The following is a 16353-nucleotide window of genomic DNA, read 5'->3' on the forward strand; positions in this document are numbered from 1 at the left end:
GGCAGACTAGAGTCCGCTGACGTCACATGCTACTGGCCTGCGCGTGACACCTACCGTCTCTCTTTAGCTACCGTGCTCAAAACTATGTTAGGTTAGGTTAGGTTAGTTTTAGTGATTAAGTAATCATAAATGATTTTTAAACCTTAATTCATGTTTATAAAAAGACGTTTTCAATATGTTAATATGGTAATCATTAAGTGGGGATTTAATAATTTCAATAACTGTCTTTAATTGATACTAAAATGTAATTGTTAACATTAATAAGGACATTCAAATAACAACAAATGGATAAACCTACCCCACTGAACAGGGGCACAAGTAGACCTCGACCTTTCAAGGATCGACGGTAATCCAACTCGAACGTGTCCCCATCATGCACCTTCTTCTCTAATTGAAATTGCCTTTTCATTAATGGAACACATTGCACATAATATTTATCATCACACTTTCTGAAGAAGGAATGTTAATATGCTTACACCCTGAAATTGTGTGTTCCAGGATTGCATACCCATCAGATTGAAGGCGTTACACATAATAAACCAATCACTGGTCTTCAAAATGGTGTTCTCAATCTTCAAGCCATTCATCGGATCGAAACTCCGCAATCGGGTAAGTGCCGCTATGATCCATTATTCTTGAGATACTGTCACATGTCAACTATGTATTTTTGTCACATTTCATTGTAAATTGTAAACGAACATAATTTAGACACGATGTAATAATAAGGACGTACGCCATCCTTATGATCATTACAGGGGATCGAGATGGGAATCGCCCTTCTGTCGAGTAATCCAACTGACGTTGTAAGTCATGATTTATAGAACTTTCATTTTCTCTCCCACGAACCTACTACGCTGGCGTAGCAGGGGGAGAGGTGATACTCCCAGGTGGCGCGTCCCAGGTGGCGGATAGGAGGGTCCTAATCGGCTTGCCGGCGGACTTGAGGGAAATAAAATACCTTTCGCGGACCAAACACACTACCCCTGTGGGTGGGGGAGGCAGACGAAGAATTCACCCACGGTATCCCCTGCCTGTCGTAAGAGGCAACTAAAAGGGGCGACCAAGGGATGATCCAATTAGAACCATGAAACTACTTGTAATTAGTACCATCACGTAGGGAACACCATGGGTTGCATTTACTTGCGCGTAATACCACTATGTTAGGTACGCAATAGGTTTGTGATTAGCAGCGACAGTGTATGAATCAGGAGGTAGGTCCTACAGTACCTGTGATTCGTACCCCTATATGAGCGACACCATGGTTCTGCCTTACCTATGCTCACTTCCTACTATGTGAGGAATTCCACGGGATAGTACTAGTCCCTGTGGTTAGTCCACTTATGTGAGAAACGCCATAGGTTTGCGTTGCCTGCAAATAGTACAAAGTTATATATTATTACAATGAACAGCATTGGCAATAATAATAATAATAATAATAATAATAATAATAATAATAATAATAATAATAATAATAATAATAATAATAATAATGTTACACAATTTCGTTTTCAAATCCGAAGGGAGTAAAATAACACACTTATATGGTACGAAAACGCACACGCACACACACACACACACACACACACACACAAGAAAACCGGGCGAGTTGGCCGTGCTGTGGGCTTGCATCCGGGAGATAGTGGGTTCGAATCCCACTATCGGCAGGCCTGAAGATGGTTTTCCGTGATTTCCCCATTTTCACACCATGTAAATGCTGGGGCTGTACCTTAATTAAGGCCACAGCCGCTTCCTTCCCGACCTAGCCCTTTCCTATCCCATCGTCGCCATAAGACCTATATCTGTCGGTGGGACGTAAAGCCACTAGCAAAAAAAACACACACACACAAGAAATGCATATTTGAATTACAGTAACCAAAACATGTTGACTGTCACAATATTAAGAAATAATCTCGTTCCTAGGACCAAATAATTTACTACGATTTACAACTCGATCGTCCAACGTAGGCCTACTTACTTACATTGACTGCTGAGTTATAAACAGTCTCGAGACTTCAGTATTTAAAGTTTATATAAGGGGGATGCCTTTGTTATCGCATCTTCGCTGACTACTGGGTTCTCAGAACTGGCTAATTACTTCAAGAGCCTTGTTGATTGTTGTGAGTGGCAGCAAGTGATCGTTATTATTGGGACAGGTTGGGAAACTCACATTCTTTCAAAAATAACTACCGTATTCCTATTGATGAAAGAAGCTCTGCACGACGACGGTCTAAGTTTGGAATAACCCTCTGTAATAAAACTAATACTGTGTGGTGTGGTGTAGCTTTAACAATATGTAAAATTACTCTTCAGCTACTGAATTAAGAAACAGTCATGGGCCCCTCACGAGCCATGGGCTCTGCAGGGTCATTATCGCCGCCACTGATCGGTGTAATCTCACCGCTCATTTATACGATGCGCTTCCACTCTTCGGTTGTATATTCATTCTTTTGTCTGGCTTAAAATGTAATCATTTCACTCGCTTCTATGGCACAGTGTAGCAAAAATGCACTGTTAACGACGGGACGAACGTGACTCTCACAAATTAGCTCTCACAACTCCGAACCTCCCAGAATCAGTAAGTGATAGGACTTGTCCGTAGGAGAAAAACGATTAACAGTCACATACTGTAAGCTGGAAATTTCACTACAAAATAGTATCGGTATTCTTCAGCGTTCGACAGCGCCATCTGACAATTTACGAACATTTTGACCAGAGTGTTGTGCCACGAAGATGGCACAATCGCAGCACCGTTGACTTTGATGGTCACAGAATGGGCGTGCGACAGTTGAGTTTGTTAGCATGGGAACATTTACGAAAGACTAAATCTAAATCGATGTGCTTGGAAGTGGAATTGTATTTTCTGCGATAGCGAGGTAAAGGCGCACACACACTCGCGGAAACCTAGTTAGGTCCGCCTCGTCAGACCGCAGCACGTAAAGACTGACACATCAGGCTTAAAAAAAAAAGAAAAATGTTAATCGCCCTGTCACTGTCACGGCGACTAAGTGGACTAAGGTTAGAACTCTAATATCTGTTCGGAGTCATCCTCTATGAGTTGACCATTACTCATCTCAGCCTACAACAGAGCATGTCTGCAGCAGAGTCGACTGTGACGAGGCCTGAGTTATTTATGACGATCGACGTATTCAGTTATGTATTTTCGCGATGGTAGTAATGGTGGTGGTGGTGGTGGTGGTGGTGATTATTGTTTCAAGAGGAAGTATAACTAGGCAACCATCCTCTATATAACACTAATCAGAGAGAAAAATGGAAGGGAACCGACACTTCGAGGTATCGGCCAAAGGAAGAGAAGGGCCAAGAAAGGTGTAAAAATGAAAGACTCCCTACGCCTCCATACGTAATACCGTCGGGGTCGGAAAAGAATAAGAGTTGACCAAGGGAGGTCGGATAGATGAAAGTGAGAAGTCTGGTAAAAGTGGAAGCAATGCTATGACTCAGCTTAGGGCCCCGTAGTCGCTAACCCACGCTCCCAAGTTAAGATGCCCTGGGCCACTTTCAGTCGCCTCTTACGACAGGCAGGTGATATTGTTAGTGTTATTCTACCGTCCCCACCCAAACGGAGGTGGGAACATACGCGAGCCTAACGTAGACTAAGATAGAGGCATTTGATTCGTCTGAGTCACACAGGTCGCACTCCAGGAATCAGTGTGTCTGTGTGGCGAGTTATCATCAACGATACACTAATAGCCGCAACATACCCAGTAGGTAATACAACCCGTCCTACCCTACGTGACTTGCCATAGTGACCTACTACTCTGTACTCATACTCTGTAAGTAGCACCACGTTTCCTGAAGAGTATAAATTAGCTGTTCTGGCCTACGCAATCCCCAGATCTTTCCCTGATTAAGAGGGTGGGGCTGAATCAGCATCTGGTCGGCATCTGCGACGAATCTCGCTCAGTTGGGTATGCAGCTTGAACAGGCATGGGTTGCTGCACCTCAGCATTACGTTCAGCACGTCTACAACACTACGCTTGACAGAATCCAGGCGTGGATGACAGCACAAGGTTTTTTTTCTAGAGTCACAAACCCAGCTCGCTCATTCCATTTAAGTATTGATTTCTTGATTCAGTCCGGTTTACAAAATACTGTACATTCAGTTGAAAACTATCCTCTTTTCTGTGTATAATGTAATGAGCACAATATTTTGAACATTAACATCACACGATGTACATGCTTCTGCCATACAAATGATAGCACTTGCGTCATGGTTACGTGACTGCCGGCGATGTGTCACGAATAGTGAAGGAGAGAATGTGCTGTCATCCGCAGTCCAATTCACAGAGAAGACAACTAAATATGAACAATAGATGTGATCGTTACAGCCGCTCAGTGCACAGAAATGCCAACACTGAAATGTTTTCCAAAGGGGCCATCTTAGATAATAACGCCTGTCCTCGTAAGGTTGGAGTGGTGCGGGAAATATTCGAGATTTTTTTTATTTTTTACAAGTTGCTTTACGTCGCACCGACACAGATGAGTCTTATGGAGACGATGGGACAGGAAAAAGCTAGGAGTAGGAAGGAAGCGACCATGGTCGCCATACAGCCACAGCATTTGCTTGGTGTGAAAATGAGTAACCACGAAAAGCCATCTTTAGGGCTGCCGACAGTGGGGTTCGAACCCACTATCTCCCGAGTAATGGATACTGGCCGCATTTAAGCGACTGCAGCTATCGAGCTCGGTATTCGATAAGTTAAAACAAGAGACATTGACTTATACTTCGTACACATGGATATGGTGTCTCGTGTTTGTTATAGCACTAGGGGGGATGAATATATTATGCGGAGATGATTCCCCCCGGATGAACCTAAAAAGGATACGTTGAGAGAATGTTCAAGGGACACCTGGTGATTATCTACCGTATGTAGACTGACCAGTTGGAGTCCTAGTGTTACAAGTGCTCAAACTCTCTGAACAAGTTGAGAGCAGTTTGTCACCTAATCTCATCATGTAAGGACTCAAGATTTCATTTACTGACGATGTCAGATATTGTTTAGGAAAACAATGGTTTAAGGCGTCAGGAGTAAGAAATATGTAGCTTGGCTTCGGTGTCGGCTGTGTGAGTAAATGACTAACATTATTTGGCTATAAGCCTAATTTCTATCTCGGGAAATGACTGCGTCGATACAACAGGAACACAGAACGCTTATCACTAGACTCTTACAAAGATTGCTATGGTTCGAATTCCGGCCATTATTTGTGGGGTTTTTCACATGAAAATTTACGTCCCTGTGATTCGGGTTTCATATATAACTGAATAACCGGATTCCTCTTTGGAAAGTAAAATACCTAAATTAAAGCCTAAGTACTTTGACGTTAATTAGGAGAGACGATTCACTGGAAAAGGCTATGATGCTCGGAAAGGTCGAGTTTGGAGAGGATGTAAGAAGTGGTGCAAGACCGATCGGAACGGTGAATTTTAGTGTATGAGTTGACCAAGAGTCTGAAACTACTGAATGATTGAAGAATATGAGCACGGTATCAACAACCACGTAGAACTTTGAACTTATTCTTTTCCGTTACGCTAATGGTCTGATTTTGACAACTAAATGATTGAAAATTAACAATAAATAAGTCTAAACATTCTTTTATCTTCTTTGAACTAAAAGAGAACAGATATATTAATGTCTATAGAGATCTTTAAACTGTAAGAGTAGCAGTCTTTACGTAATTCTCTTTCACTGTGGACTGTGTGAATTTTATTTGCGAGAATGCACGGTGAAGTTCGTATCACACAATCGTCTGTGTCCTTGAAACACTTGCCTCCATTTAAAGAAGCCAGCTATCCCTTTCTCTTCCACCGTGCTCTGAATAATCTAGGTCGATCAAGCACAGAAACTGGATCACAACGCGTTGTTTACTTTCACTGATATTGAAAGCGAAAGTAAAGACGGGTCTACGGGTCTTCACATGCACTCCACTCCTACGGCGAGGTTCTTAGCCTGTGGGTAACAAACGAAGGTTACGTAGTTGTGGTTTTAGGGATTATTTGCTGTATCTTCCCGAAAACAGAAAAGTAACTTTCAGTCATTATTTCATATGGCAAAATAAGAATACATCGGAAATTTAAGTATTACAATAAGCTATATCCAGTTCACAACTTCATCGGTGGCACTGTGTATATCTTGAATAGTTCCTTCAAATCTTCTTCTTAGGCACTCCGTAGCAACGTGTTGGATGGTCTGAAGGGACATTGTCATAGTCGCAGTATGAGTTTTCAGCTTTTCCCCACTTGTAAAACCAGAATTTGCATCTTCCGTGCTTAATCCTAATTATGTTTAAAGATTACGGGCTGCCTGGCCGAGGTGGTAAAGGCGTGCTCGGTTCGCCCGGAAGGATGTGGATTCGAATCCCCGTCAGGAAGCTGTAAAATTTAAGAATGAGATTTCCACTTTCGGAGGTACACATGGCCCTGAGGTTCACTCAGCCTGCACAAAAATTGAGTACCAGGTTAATTCCTGGGGGCAAAAGGCGGCCCGGGCGTAGAGCTAACCACTCTACCCCTATTAAGTGCCGAGGATAAAGGAAAAGAAGAGCTAGAGAAAATAAATTGTCTGCTCAAACCAAATTGAAAGAAAAATATTTTAACACCGGCAACATTGTCCCATACAACAGTGTCACCGCTCACCGCAGTGCACGGGCGCATGCACCCTGAGAGGCCCTGGTCTAGAGATAAGATAGTTACACCTCAAATGGAATTCAAATGTCAACGATTAAAATATTATCCATTCAGTACTACTGTATATATATATATATATATATATTTACTAACAGTAATGAACGCACGGTAATTTCCGTAGATTGAACAGTAGTGATAATAATAATAATAATAATAATAATAATAATAATAATAATAATAATAATAATAATTTCGTGTGGCTATTTCTAGCCGAGTGCAGCCTTTGTAAGGCAGACCCTCCGATGAGGGTGGGCGGCATCTGTCATGTGTAGGTAGCTGCGTGTTATTGTGGTGGAGGATAATGTTATGTGTGGTGTGTGAATTGCAAGGATGTTGGAGACAGCACAAACACCTAGCCCCGAGCCTTTGGAATTACGCAATGAAGATTAAAATCCCCGACGTGGTCGGGAATCGAACTAGGGACCCTCTGAACCGAAGGCCAGTATGCTGATCATTCAGCCAACGAGTCGGACAACGCACGGTAATATCCGTGGATTGAACAATACTTATGAATGGGAATGAAAGACGCCAATGCGCACCTTTGGAATGTGTTATGCATCATATGGGTAGATCATGTTACCAAGAGGGAGATACTCCTTAGGGCCGCGGAATCATACGAAGTCTCAACCCTCACAAAACGCAGGAAAGCAACCTCAGTCACATCTTCGAAAATGACAAATACAGCCCGATACGACTGATCATAAAGGCAAGTTAGAAGGCGGAAGAGGACGTTAGTGGAGAATATCCTGGATGTGCGAAGTCCGACAGTGGTTCAGCATCCACGATAAGATGACTCTTATGATTTTCCGTGGTTTCCCATTTTCACACCAGGCAAATGCTGGGGCTGTACCTTAATTAAGGCCACGGCCGCTTCCTTCCCACTCCTAGCCCTTCCCTGTCTCATCGTCGCCATAAGACCTATCTGTGTCGGCGCGACGTAAAGCAACTAGCAAAAAAAAAAAAAAAAAAAAAAAAAAAAGACGACTCTTCTTCTTCTTCTTCTTGTACAGTTTTTCTATATCTTGCGGAGTCGCAGCACGAGTGGATTTTGCACTGTTTTACGGCGGGATGCCCTTCCTGACGCCAACCCTATATGGAGGGACGTAATCACTATTGCTTGTTTCTGAGAGATTGGTAGTGTGATGTGTTGTCTGAGTATGAAGAGGAGAGTGTTGGGACAAACAAAAACACCCAGTTCCTGAGCCAGAAAAAATAATCACAAACGTTTCAAATCACCGACCCGGTGGGGATCGAACCGTGCACCCTCTGAAGCGAAGGCCTCAACAACGCTCATTCAGCTAAGGAGTCGGACTTCCATGAGAAAACGACTCTGATATGAAGAACGCAAAATGTGAAAAGGAAAACTTGCTACGTGATGATGATGATGATGATGATGATGATGAAGGAAAAGGAAAAGAAGAAGAAAATGAAAGAGATCCGATCCTTGAAAGAATGAAGGTAACCGCAAAAGAAAGGAAAGTGCTCGAATGACGTGAAAATGAGACTTCCAAGGGCTAATACCATCGAGGTTGGAAGAGAACATCGTCGCCATAAGACCTATCTGCGTCGGTGCGACGTACAGCCCATAGGGAAAAAAAAAAATTACCAAGGCAAATCAGGTAGCAATGTTGACATTGAGGAACCTGTCACAATTAAGTGGAAATAATATCAGACTCTGCTGAAGGACGCGTGGTTGCCAACCTACGCTCCTTACTTGAGAACCACTGGGATTTAGCCCTTTTAATCGCCTATTGCGACAAATAGCGGATACCATAGATGTAAACCCAACGTGCCCAACCACTGGGGTCTGCTTCGTGCAACTTCCGTTCTTGGCTAGAAGAAAGGTACAGAACCCCTGTTGTAGAAAAAAATCGCAAGAATAAATTCACATTCCGATAATAATAATAATAATAATAATAATAATAATAATAATAATAATAATAATAATAATAATCATAATAATAATGATATTTGCTTTACGTCCCACTAACTACTTTTACGGTCTTCGGAGACGCCGAGGTGCCGGAATTTAGTACCGCAGGAGTTCTTTTACGTGCCAGTAAATCTACCGACACGAGGCTGTCGTATTTGAGCACCTTCAAATACCACCGGACTGAGCCAGGATCGAACCTGCCAAGTTGGGGTTAGAAGGCCAGCGCCTCAACCGTCTGAGCCACCCAGCCCGGCTCATTACAAACGATGTCACAATAAACGGTTTTGACTGTATATAATTAAAATAGTAATATATTTAATAGATACGGAGATATCTACGCTACAAAATAGCGTTAATTTTTCTTTTTACGTCGCACTGACACAGATGGGTCTTACGGCGACGCGACGACGGGTCAGGAAAGAGCTAGGAGTAGAAAGGAAGCGGCTGTGGCCTTAGTTCAGGTACAGCCCCAGCATTTGCGTGGTGTGAAAATGGAGAAAAGCTAAGTGGCCCGAACTGCAGAGCCAGCTCGTTCCATCAGAATTCAAGAACCGAAATTCTATGTACTATACTCTAATAATAAATGGTTTAGTTTCCTTGTAATGGTTCCAGCCCCATTTACTGAAACTTGTTGATTTATGAAAAGTTGAACATTTTGGCAAGAATAGAGCTGATAATATTTGCCATTCACTGTTTCTGAAAACTGTACTCTGCTTTCAATGCACTTGATGCCATTACCCATTGTCTGCGTCTGGGGTCAGAAGCCAAGTGAGACCATGAATCAGCTGCTGCATGTCTTCATAAGTGTATGGGAAGACTAATTTGACCTGCATTTAACCCCCAAGTGGTCCGGTTGTCTGCCGGTGACCTGGTTTGTGAATTAACAATGCGCCTGTGTTGTCACTGGCACGCTGTTTTCTTTTCTTTTCTTTTCTTTTCTTTTCTTTTCTTTTCTTTTCTTTTCTTTTCTTTTCTTTTCTTTTCTTTTCTCTACCTATTATCGATTTCCACAAAGATTAACAGCAGAAAGGTGCAAGAAGAGTAACCTCCGCGCCGTGGCCCATATTACTGATAAGCACAAAAATGATGTAGATCCTTTGTTTCACAGTTATTTTCCCCACCCCTTTTATCTTTAGCTGATTCTTCTTCTTCTTTTTCTTCTTCCGTCTCTTTACAGGAGGTTGGTAACTATCGTAATTTTTTTCGTATTTTGTAGTTTCTGTATCAGAGATGCCATGGCGTGTATATCGAACCACTATCGGAGGTTGTGCGGCCAGGACAATCTTCTCCACCCACTACCATTTTTCTTCCTGTCTTGCCTTCTACCAACAGCTGTATAAGGCTATATTTGTCATTTCGGAAGATGTGACTGAAGAGGGCTGCTTTTCTGTGTTCTGCAAGGATTCTACTGACGAACAGTGGGCCAACTCCCGAAAAACGCGTACATAAATCAAAAAAGTTTGAGTGAAACAAATAATGGTATGGAAGAGTTTTCAAGACTACTGATTATGAATTTGATATTATTACTTTTTGAAAATTCAAAATGGCTGGTCCAAAATGGCAGACAAAAGTAAAAATTAGTTTTATTGAAAAAAATTGTATATAAAGGTTTTTAAGGTCGCTGATTATGAATGACATATTTTGAAAATTCAAAATGGCTGATCCAAAATGGCGGACGAAAGTAAAATTAGTTTTATTGAAATAAAAAGTTGTATATAAAGGTTTTCAAGGTAGCTGATTATCATTTATGAATGTTACATGAATATGTATTGTTCCCTTAAGCCATTCACTATTCTTATAAAATCGTGAGGCAGTTCGGTTGCACTCGAACCACTTTGTCTTGAAAGTGTGGAAGAGGTTTTTTCAGTGCCACCTTGTCGTCTGCGTGGCATTCAAAAGGTATCCCTATGTTCTCCGATATATACAATTCTAATTGCTTTAATTTTTCGCCAAACTGTTATGAGAGCAGCGTTTTAACGGCATAAAAAATTTCCTACCGGTTAAGGAAGAAATGACTGTCATTTGCTATAATAAAATAATAATAATATTAATAGACATGTAATTACATTAAATATAGAAATTCGTAACTAACACTGAGCCAAAAATATGATAATTCTGTTTCAAATTGAGTTAAATGGAATCATTACCGTGTTTTAAAGTGAGACAGCAAAAACGGAAATTGGTGTGAAAAACGAATGGGCACATTTGGGCAAGAATTATGTTTCTTAAAATAATCTACATACTTCATACCTTGTTACAAGAAACGCAAACTATCAAACTCGGTCAAACTCATAACTATTTTTTATAAACAAATACATTAACAACACAATATTTCTTTGTAATAAGTATTAATACACCCTACAGAAATATTAAATTACAATTTACCACATATGCATAATGATTACTCACCTTCATTTTCACCTTCCATCACATTCGATTTCACACACACACACACACACACACACACACACACACACACACGTGCACACAAGCGTTATTAATGAACCACGAGAATATGCGGGCGAGAACGGTGCTCAGCTGGCTGTGTTTGACCTTCTCTTATATGGTAATGCAGACGGTATAATTGACTGTCGGTTTGCAGGTTTGCTCGGAGGTGCAGTGGTGTCCCGTCTACGGTATTACGGGGTACTACGTTCAATATGGCAAACTTCACTTTTCTTATTTTTGTCCGCATGGTTTGGAAATTGACCCACTGTGTGAATGAAATACTGGCAAGGCCAAAAGTGGGAATTCACGTACCTAGATTTTACACGAACTGAATAAGTTCAATATTTATATTCTTTACCCTGTTTATTGAATGGCTTTTAGTGCCGGAAGTGTCCGAGGACGTGTTCGGCTATTTGACGCCCAGGGGCGACCTAAGATGATGATGATGAGGACGATGATGAGTAAAAAGTAACCTCGATTCCTCGTCCCGAAGTGATGCATCTCTTTTCAAGCACACCTCCTATGAAGGTGAGCTGCATGTACCATTTTAACCACATACCAGCCCTCCTGTCATTCTTAAATTTCTGGCAGTACCGGGAATCGAACCCAGGCTAACCATTACGCTACTGCTGTGTACATGATGATAATGATGATGATGATGATGTAGTATTAGTATGGAGAAGGCCACGGCCGCTACCTTCCCAGTCCTAGACTTTTCTATCCTTATTTCGCCGAAGTCCGCCTCTGTGATGTAGTGGTTAGCGTGATTAGCTGCCACCCCCGGAGGTCCGGGTTCGATTCCCGGCTCTGCCACGAAATTTTAAAAGTGGTACGAGGGCTGGAACGGGGTCCGCTCAGCCTCGGGAGGTCAACTGAGTAGAGGAGGGTTCAATTCCCACCTCAGCCGTCCTGGAAGTGGTTTTCCGTGGTATCCCACTTCTCCTCCAGGCAAATGCCGGGATGGTACCTAACTTAAAGCCACGGCCGCTTCCTTCCCTCTTTCTTGTCTATCCCTTCCAATCTTCCCCATCCCCCGCAAGGCCCCTGTTCAGCATAGCAGGTGAGGCCGCCTGGGCGAGGTACTGGTCATTCTCCCCAGTTGTATCCCCCGACTAAGAGTCTGAAGCTCCAGGACACTGCTCTTGAGGCGGTAGAGATGGGATCCCTCGCTGGGTCCGAGGGAAAAACCGAACCTGGAGGGTAAACAGATGATGACGATGATGATGATGATTTCGCCGAAAATGAGTAGTGCGATGTTAAACCACTAAAACAATAAAGGAAAAAAAAAGAGAGGTATGGAGAGGGCAAAACCCGGTGTCGGCACATAGGCGAGTCCCCAGAGCGTCTGATCAGTCTTGATACCGCCATCCGACAACAGCGTCACATGCCCTCATTCTATATGAACACTATAGAGAGATTTTCTTTTTGTAACTGTTAGGTTCTTCAGACTGTCGAACCTAATTTATGAATACGTTGGAAATGAGTACAGGCTTTTGGCAGGTAATCTAGTGCTTAGAACTTGTATGCCATCACATCTCCTACCCTGTCGGCCAGCATTCAGATGGTGAAAATTTCTTCTACCAACGGGTCTCGAACCGGTTAATCGCGATGTCAGACTATACAGACTTCACGCCTTAACGATCATGGTCACCAGGCGTTCATCCTTTACGTTGAAATGATGAGTTGGAATATGCAATTGTTTATAGCTCTTAAGCCTCAGGCAAATCGCATAAACACTGAGGGTATTCCTGTTAGTTTAACTAAGGTTACCATATTCCCCTGTTTTGTACAGACATATCTTATTTTGACTTGCGTGTCCGTCCCTTACTTACTAAAAATCTGGAAATGACTTGAATGGTACGGTAGCCTACACTTTATTGTTTGCGCGGCCGTAGGTGTTTGTACGTGACAGCGTCTATAAAGCAGTAGCGTATGGCCTCCGAAGAGGCCTGGCTCAGGTCTTCCGAGTTGGCGCCGTACAGGCGACCTTCACGTCTATGAGGATGGGGCCCTACCTATGATGAATTCTAATGGTGAAGGCGACACACACACCCAGTCCCCGAGCCATCGGAATTAACTACACAAACGTGAAAATTCTCGACCTGTCCGGGAATCGAACCCGGGACTCCTGGACAAATGCCAGCACGATAACCATTCAGCCATGGAGCCAGACGTGCAAAAAATGAGTATCAGGCGATGGTAAGATAAGTAGGATACAGCAGCATACAGTTGTACAAAAACTGTAGAAAAATGGAATGTACCTCTTCCCTTTATCTTCCTTTCCACCTCCACGACACCATCTTTTCTTGCTGTAGAGAAGATGTGATGGGCAGGTCCTTACTCCACAAAATGTAAACAGAAGAAATTACTTCCTTTCAGTATGAATTCCCCAGGGAATTTTATCCAGTCTGCTTCTATACAAATTCAAGTGTAGTTAAACTACTTTTCGTAATATGTACAAAGAAAATGCCAAACATGATTATTTTTTGATCCATGTGTTAACTAGGGCGTTTAGCCTTCAGTCTTCTTGCTTTCTGGTGGACAGTGTAAATCAGTCATTTTGTACCTTTCTAAGAATCATAATAAATGGAAACTGGACAACTGCATTTCTACTGCTTACAAAGACTGCCTCAAGGAATTGTCGTGGCAAATAGTGATTTTCAATAACAAGTAGACAACATTTCTGCTTCTTAGGTCCTGAATGTTGAAGCTTCATCATGGACGTCGATCACCAAGTTAGATTAATTCACATTACATTAGTTGCAATGTTAATAAAACTGTATATCTTCAAAATATTCTAGGAAAAAATGTTGTTGTGTTATTTCCTTCATAATTTTATTCATTTCTTTACAGTTATATTTCCATGGTCGTGATAGAGAATCTCTCATGAAGCACGTCGACTCTAAGTACCTTCCTACAAAATATGGTGGCACCATGGAATTGGAAGAGCTGCCCGGAGAAGATGTATACAATTTCTTCTGTAACTTTGAAGAACAATTTGAAGGTAAAATTTCAACAAAATATTTATGGCATAAAACAATGTAGTTCAAAATATTTTTTTGTCTTTTTTCCTTCCACCACGTTATATATTTCACATTTTCTTTTTTCTTTCTTTCTTTCTTTCTTTCTTTCTTTCTTTCTTTCTTTATATCCCTTCATTCTCGTTCTTTCTTTCTTCCCCTCTTTTTTCCCATTTGAAAATCTTCACCTTTCATCCTTGTATTTCTTGTCCTTTTGTCATTTCTGTTTTGCTGAATGTTACGTGTCTGTGAGAACTTAATGTGCACCAATGTACCCATCATACATTTTTCATCACTAACAATTAAATAGTTGTTATAATGATATGCTCTGAGAAGGAGAGGTATGATAGAGTAAATTTTTAATAATTGCATTGAGATAAAGTAGTGCATTTTTTTTCCTTTTTTCACATGTGAAGTCAAATTTCACTACATTTTCTCTTGCATGTTATCTCGGTTCCATAGTAATTTAAATCATACAGAATTAGACTGACTGTACTACACTTTTCATACAAAACAAATTGACCATTGGAAATCTTTCTACCAGATGAGACGGCTGTGCAGTTAGGAGCACGTGGCTGTGAGCTTGCATCCGGGAGCTAGTGGGTTCGAATCTCACTGTCGGCAGCCCTGAAGATGGTTTTCCATGGTTTCCCATTTTCACACCAGATAAATGCTGGGCCTGTACCTTAATTAAGGCCACAACCTCTTCCTTCCAACTCCTAGGCCTTTCCTATCGCATCGTCGCCATAAGACCTACCTGTGTCGGTACAACGTAAAGCCACTAGATAAAAAAAAAGACAGAAAATCTTTCTACCATATATAGTGCCTCTTGGTGAAAATGGTACACTTGGTAGATACAATAACAGGTAGAAAATGCATATCCCCTCTAAATACCAATTATTGATAACCTAATTTCTTTCTCTGCCCGCTGTCATTTCTTGATGGATACAGTACTTTTGCATCCATCTCTTGGCACTGGCCAGAGTAAAGTGTAGCTTCCACCGAAGTCCCAGTCAACATCCATGGCTGTGACAATATGAAAGTTGCTGGGGTATGGGTAGTGCTGAGTAATGACATTCAGAGCATGACTACTGCATCTGAGTGTTATGAAAGGTGCTGCTCATAGGGTCAGTCGTGCTGCAATAGTACTTTCTGACCCAGTGAGGAAAACAATGACAAACTACCTCACTCCTCATCTTGCCTAGTACGCCTCATTTTGGTGCTGCCATTGGTTTTTGGGGTTTCCTTATAACCGCATAACCTTTGGTGGTGCTATTTGAGGATCCAACCAGCCTCTGGGCTGATGACCTAACAGACAGAATTTATTTCCTTCAAACTCAATCCAGCGTTGAGAATTTAGAGAAATCTACATTATTTCTTTCATATCCCCATAAAATCAGAAACAACAAAATAATTGTAAAATTAACATCAAACTGAAAGTGATAAACTATAATACATCTTTTGTACCCTCCATTTGAACCCTACATACCCTTCTGGCACAGTTGTTTCAAATCTTCGTTCTATTCACGTTGGATCATATTTGTATCTGAACAACCCATTGTAGATCAACATGGTATGTGAACAAAGTTAAATGTCCCAAGCACTTAGAAAACTATTGATTTTTCCATCACCAATTGAGCAGATCTTCGCGTGACATTGACAAAATAGTGAATCACAGTTATTCTACTGTCCAAAATATTGTTAAAATCGCCTTTTAGTAAAAGGTCTGCCCAGAAACTGTTTGGAGATTTGTACAGAAGACTTCAAGTAGTGAGAAACAAACCATACATCAGCATGAAGGATAAGCATCTTTGTATTTACAGCAGTTTGACACAGAACATTACTGGAAACCAATAATATTTGCAGTGTAAGTAAATTTTATAGACATCAGAATGAGATCAGTGTCTGGTATAAACCTAATTTGACCGGGCGAGTTGGCCGTGCGCGTAGAGGTGTGCGGCTGTGAGCTTGCATCCGGGAGATAGTAGGTTCGAATCCCACTATCGGCAGCCCTGAAGATGGTTTTCTGTGGTTTCCCATTTTCACACCAGGCAAATGCTGGGGATGTACCTTAATTAAGCCAACGGCCACTTCCTTCCAACTCCTAGGCCTTTCCTATCCCATCGTTGCCATAAGACCTATCTGTGTCGGTGCGACGTAAAGCCCGTAGCAAAAAAAAAAAAACAAAAAACAAATTTGTAACATAAACAAAAGAATCTGACAACAATTGAGGATCTGAAACATGGTGG

The 16353-nt window shown here is 41.6% G+C and overlaps 1 protein-coding gene across 2 annotated transcripts in view; it reads left to right on the top strand.

Moving 5' to 3' along the window:
- The window catches only part of LOC137496880 (alpha-tocopherol transfer protein-like), a 253478-nt gene that overhangs the window by 178730 nt on the left and 58395 nt on the right, over window positions 1-16353 (top strand). For both annotated transcript variants that reach the window (XM_068228656.1, XM_067151513.2), the window contains exons 6-7: window positions 499-609; window positions 13938-14088. In XM_068228656.1, coding sequence (XP_068084757.1) covers window positions 499-609; window positions 13938-14088 — 262 coding nt within the window. The remainder of the gene's footprint in view (window positions 1-498; window positions 610-13937; window positions 14089-16353) is intronic.

The sequence above is a fragment of the Anabrus simplex genome, chromosome 7 (assembly GCF_040414725.1).
Source record: "Anabrus simplex isolate iqAnaSimp1 chromosome 7, ASM4041472v1, whole genome shotgun sequence".
NCBI lineage: Eukaryota > Metazoa > Arthropoda > Insecta > Orthoptera > Tettigoniidae > Anabrus > Anabrus simplex.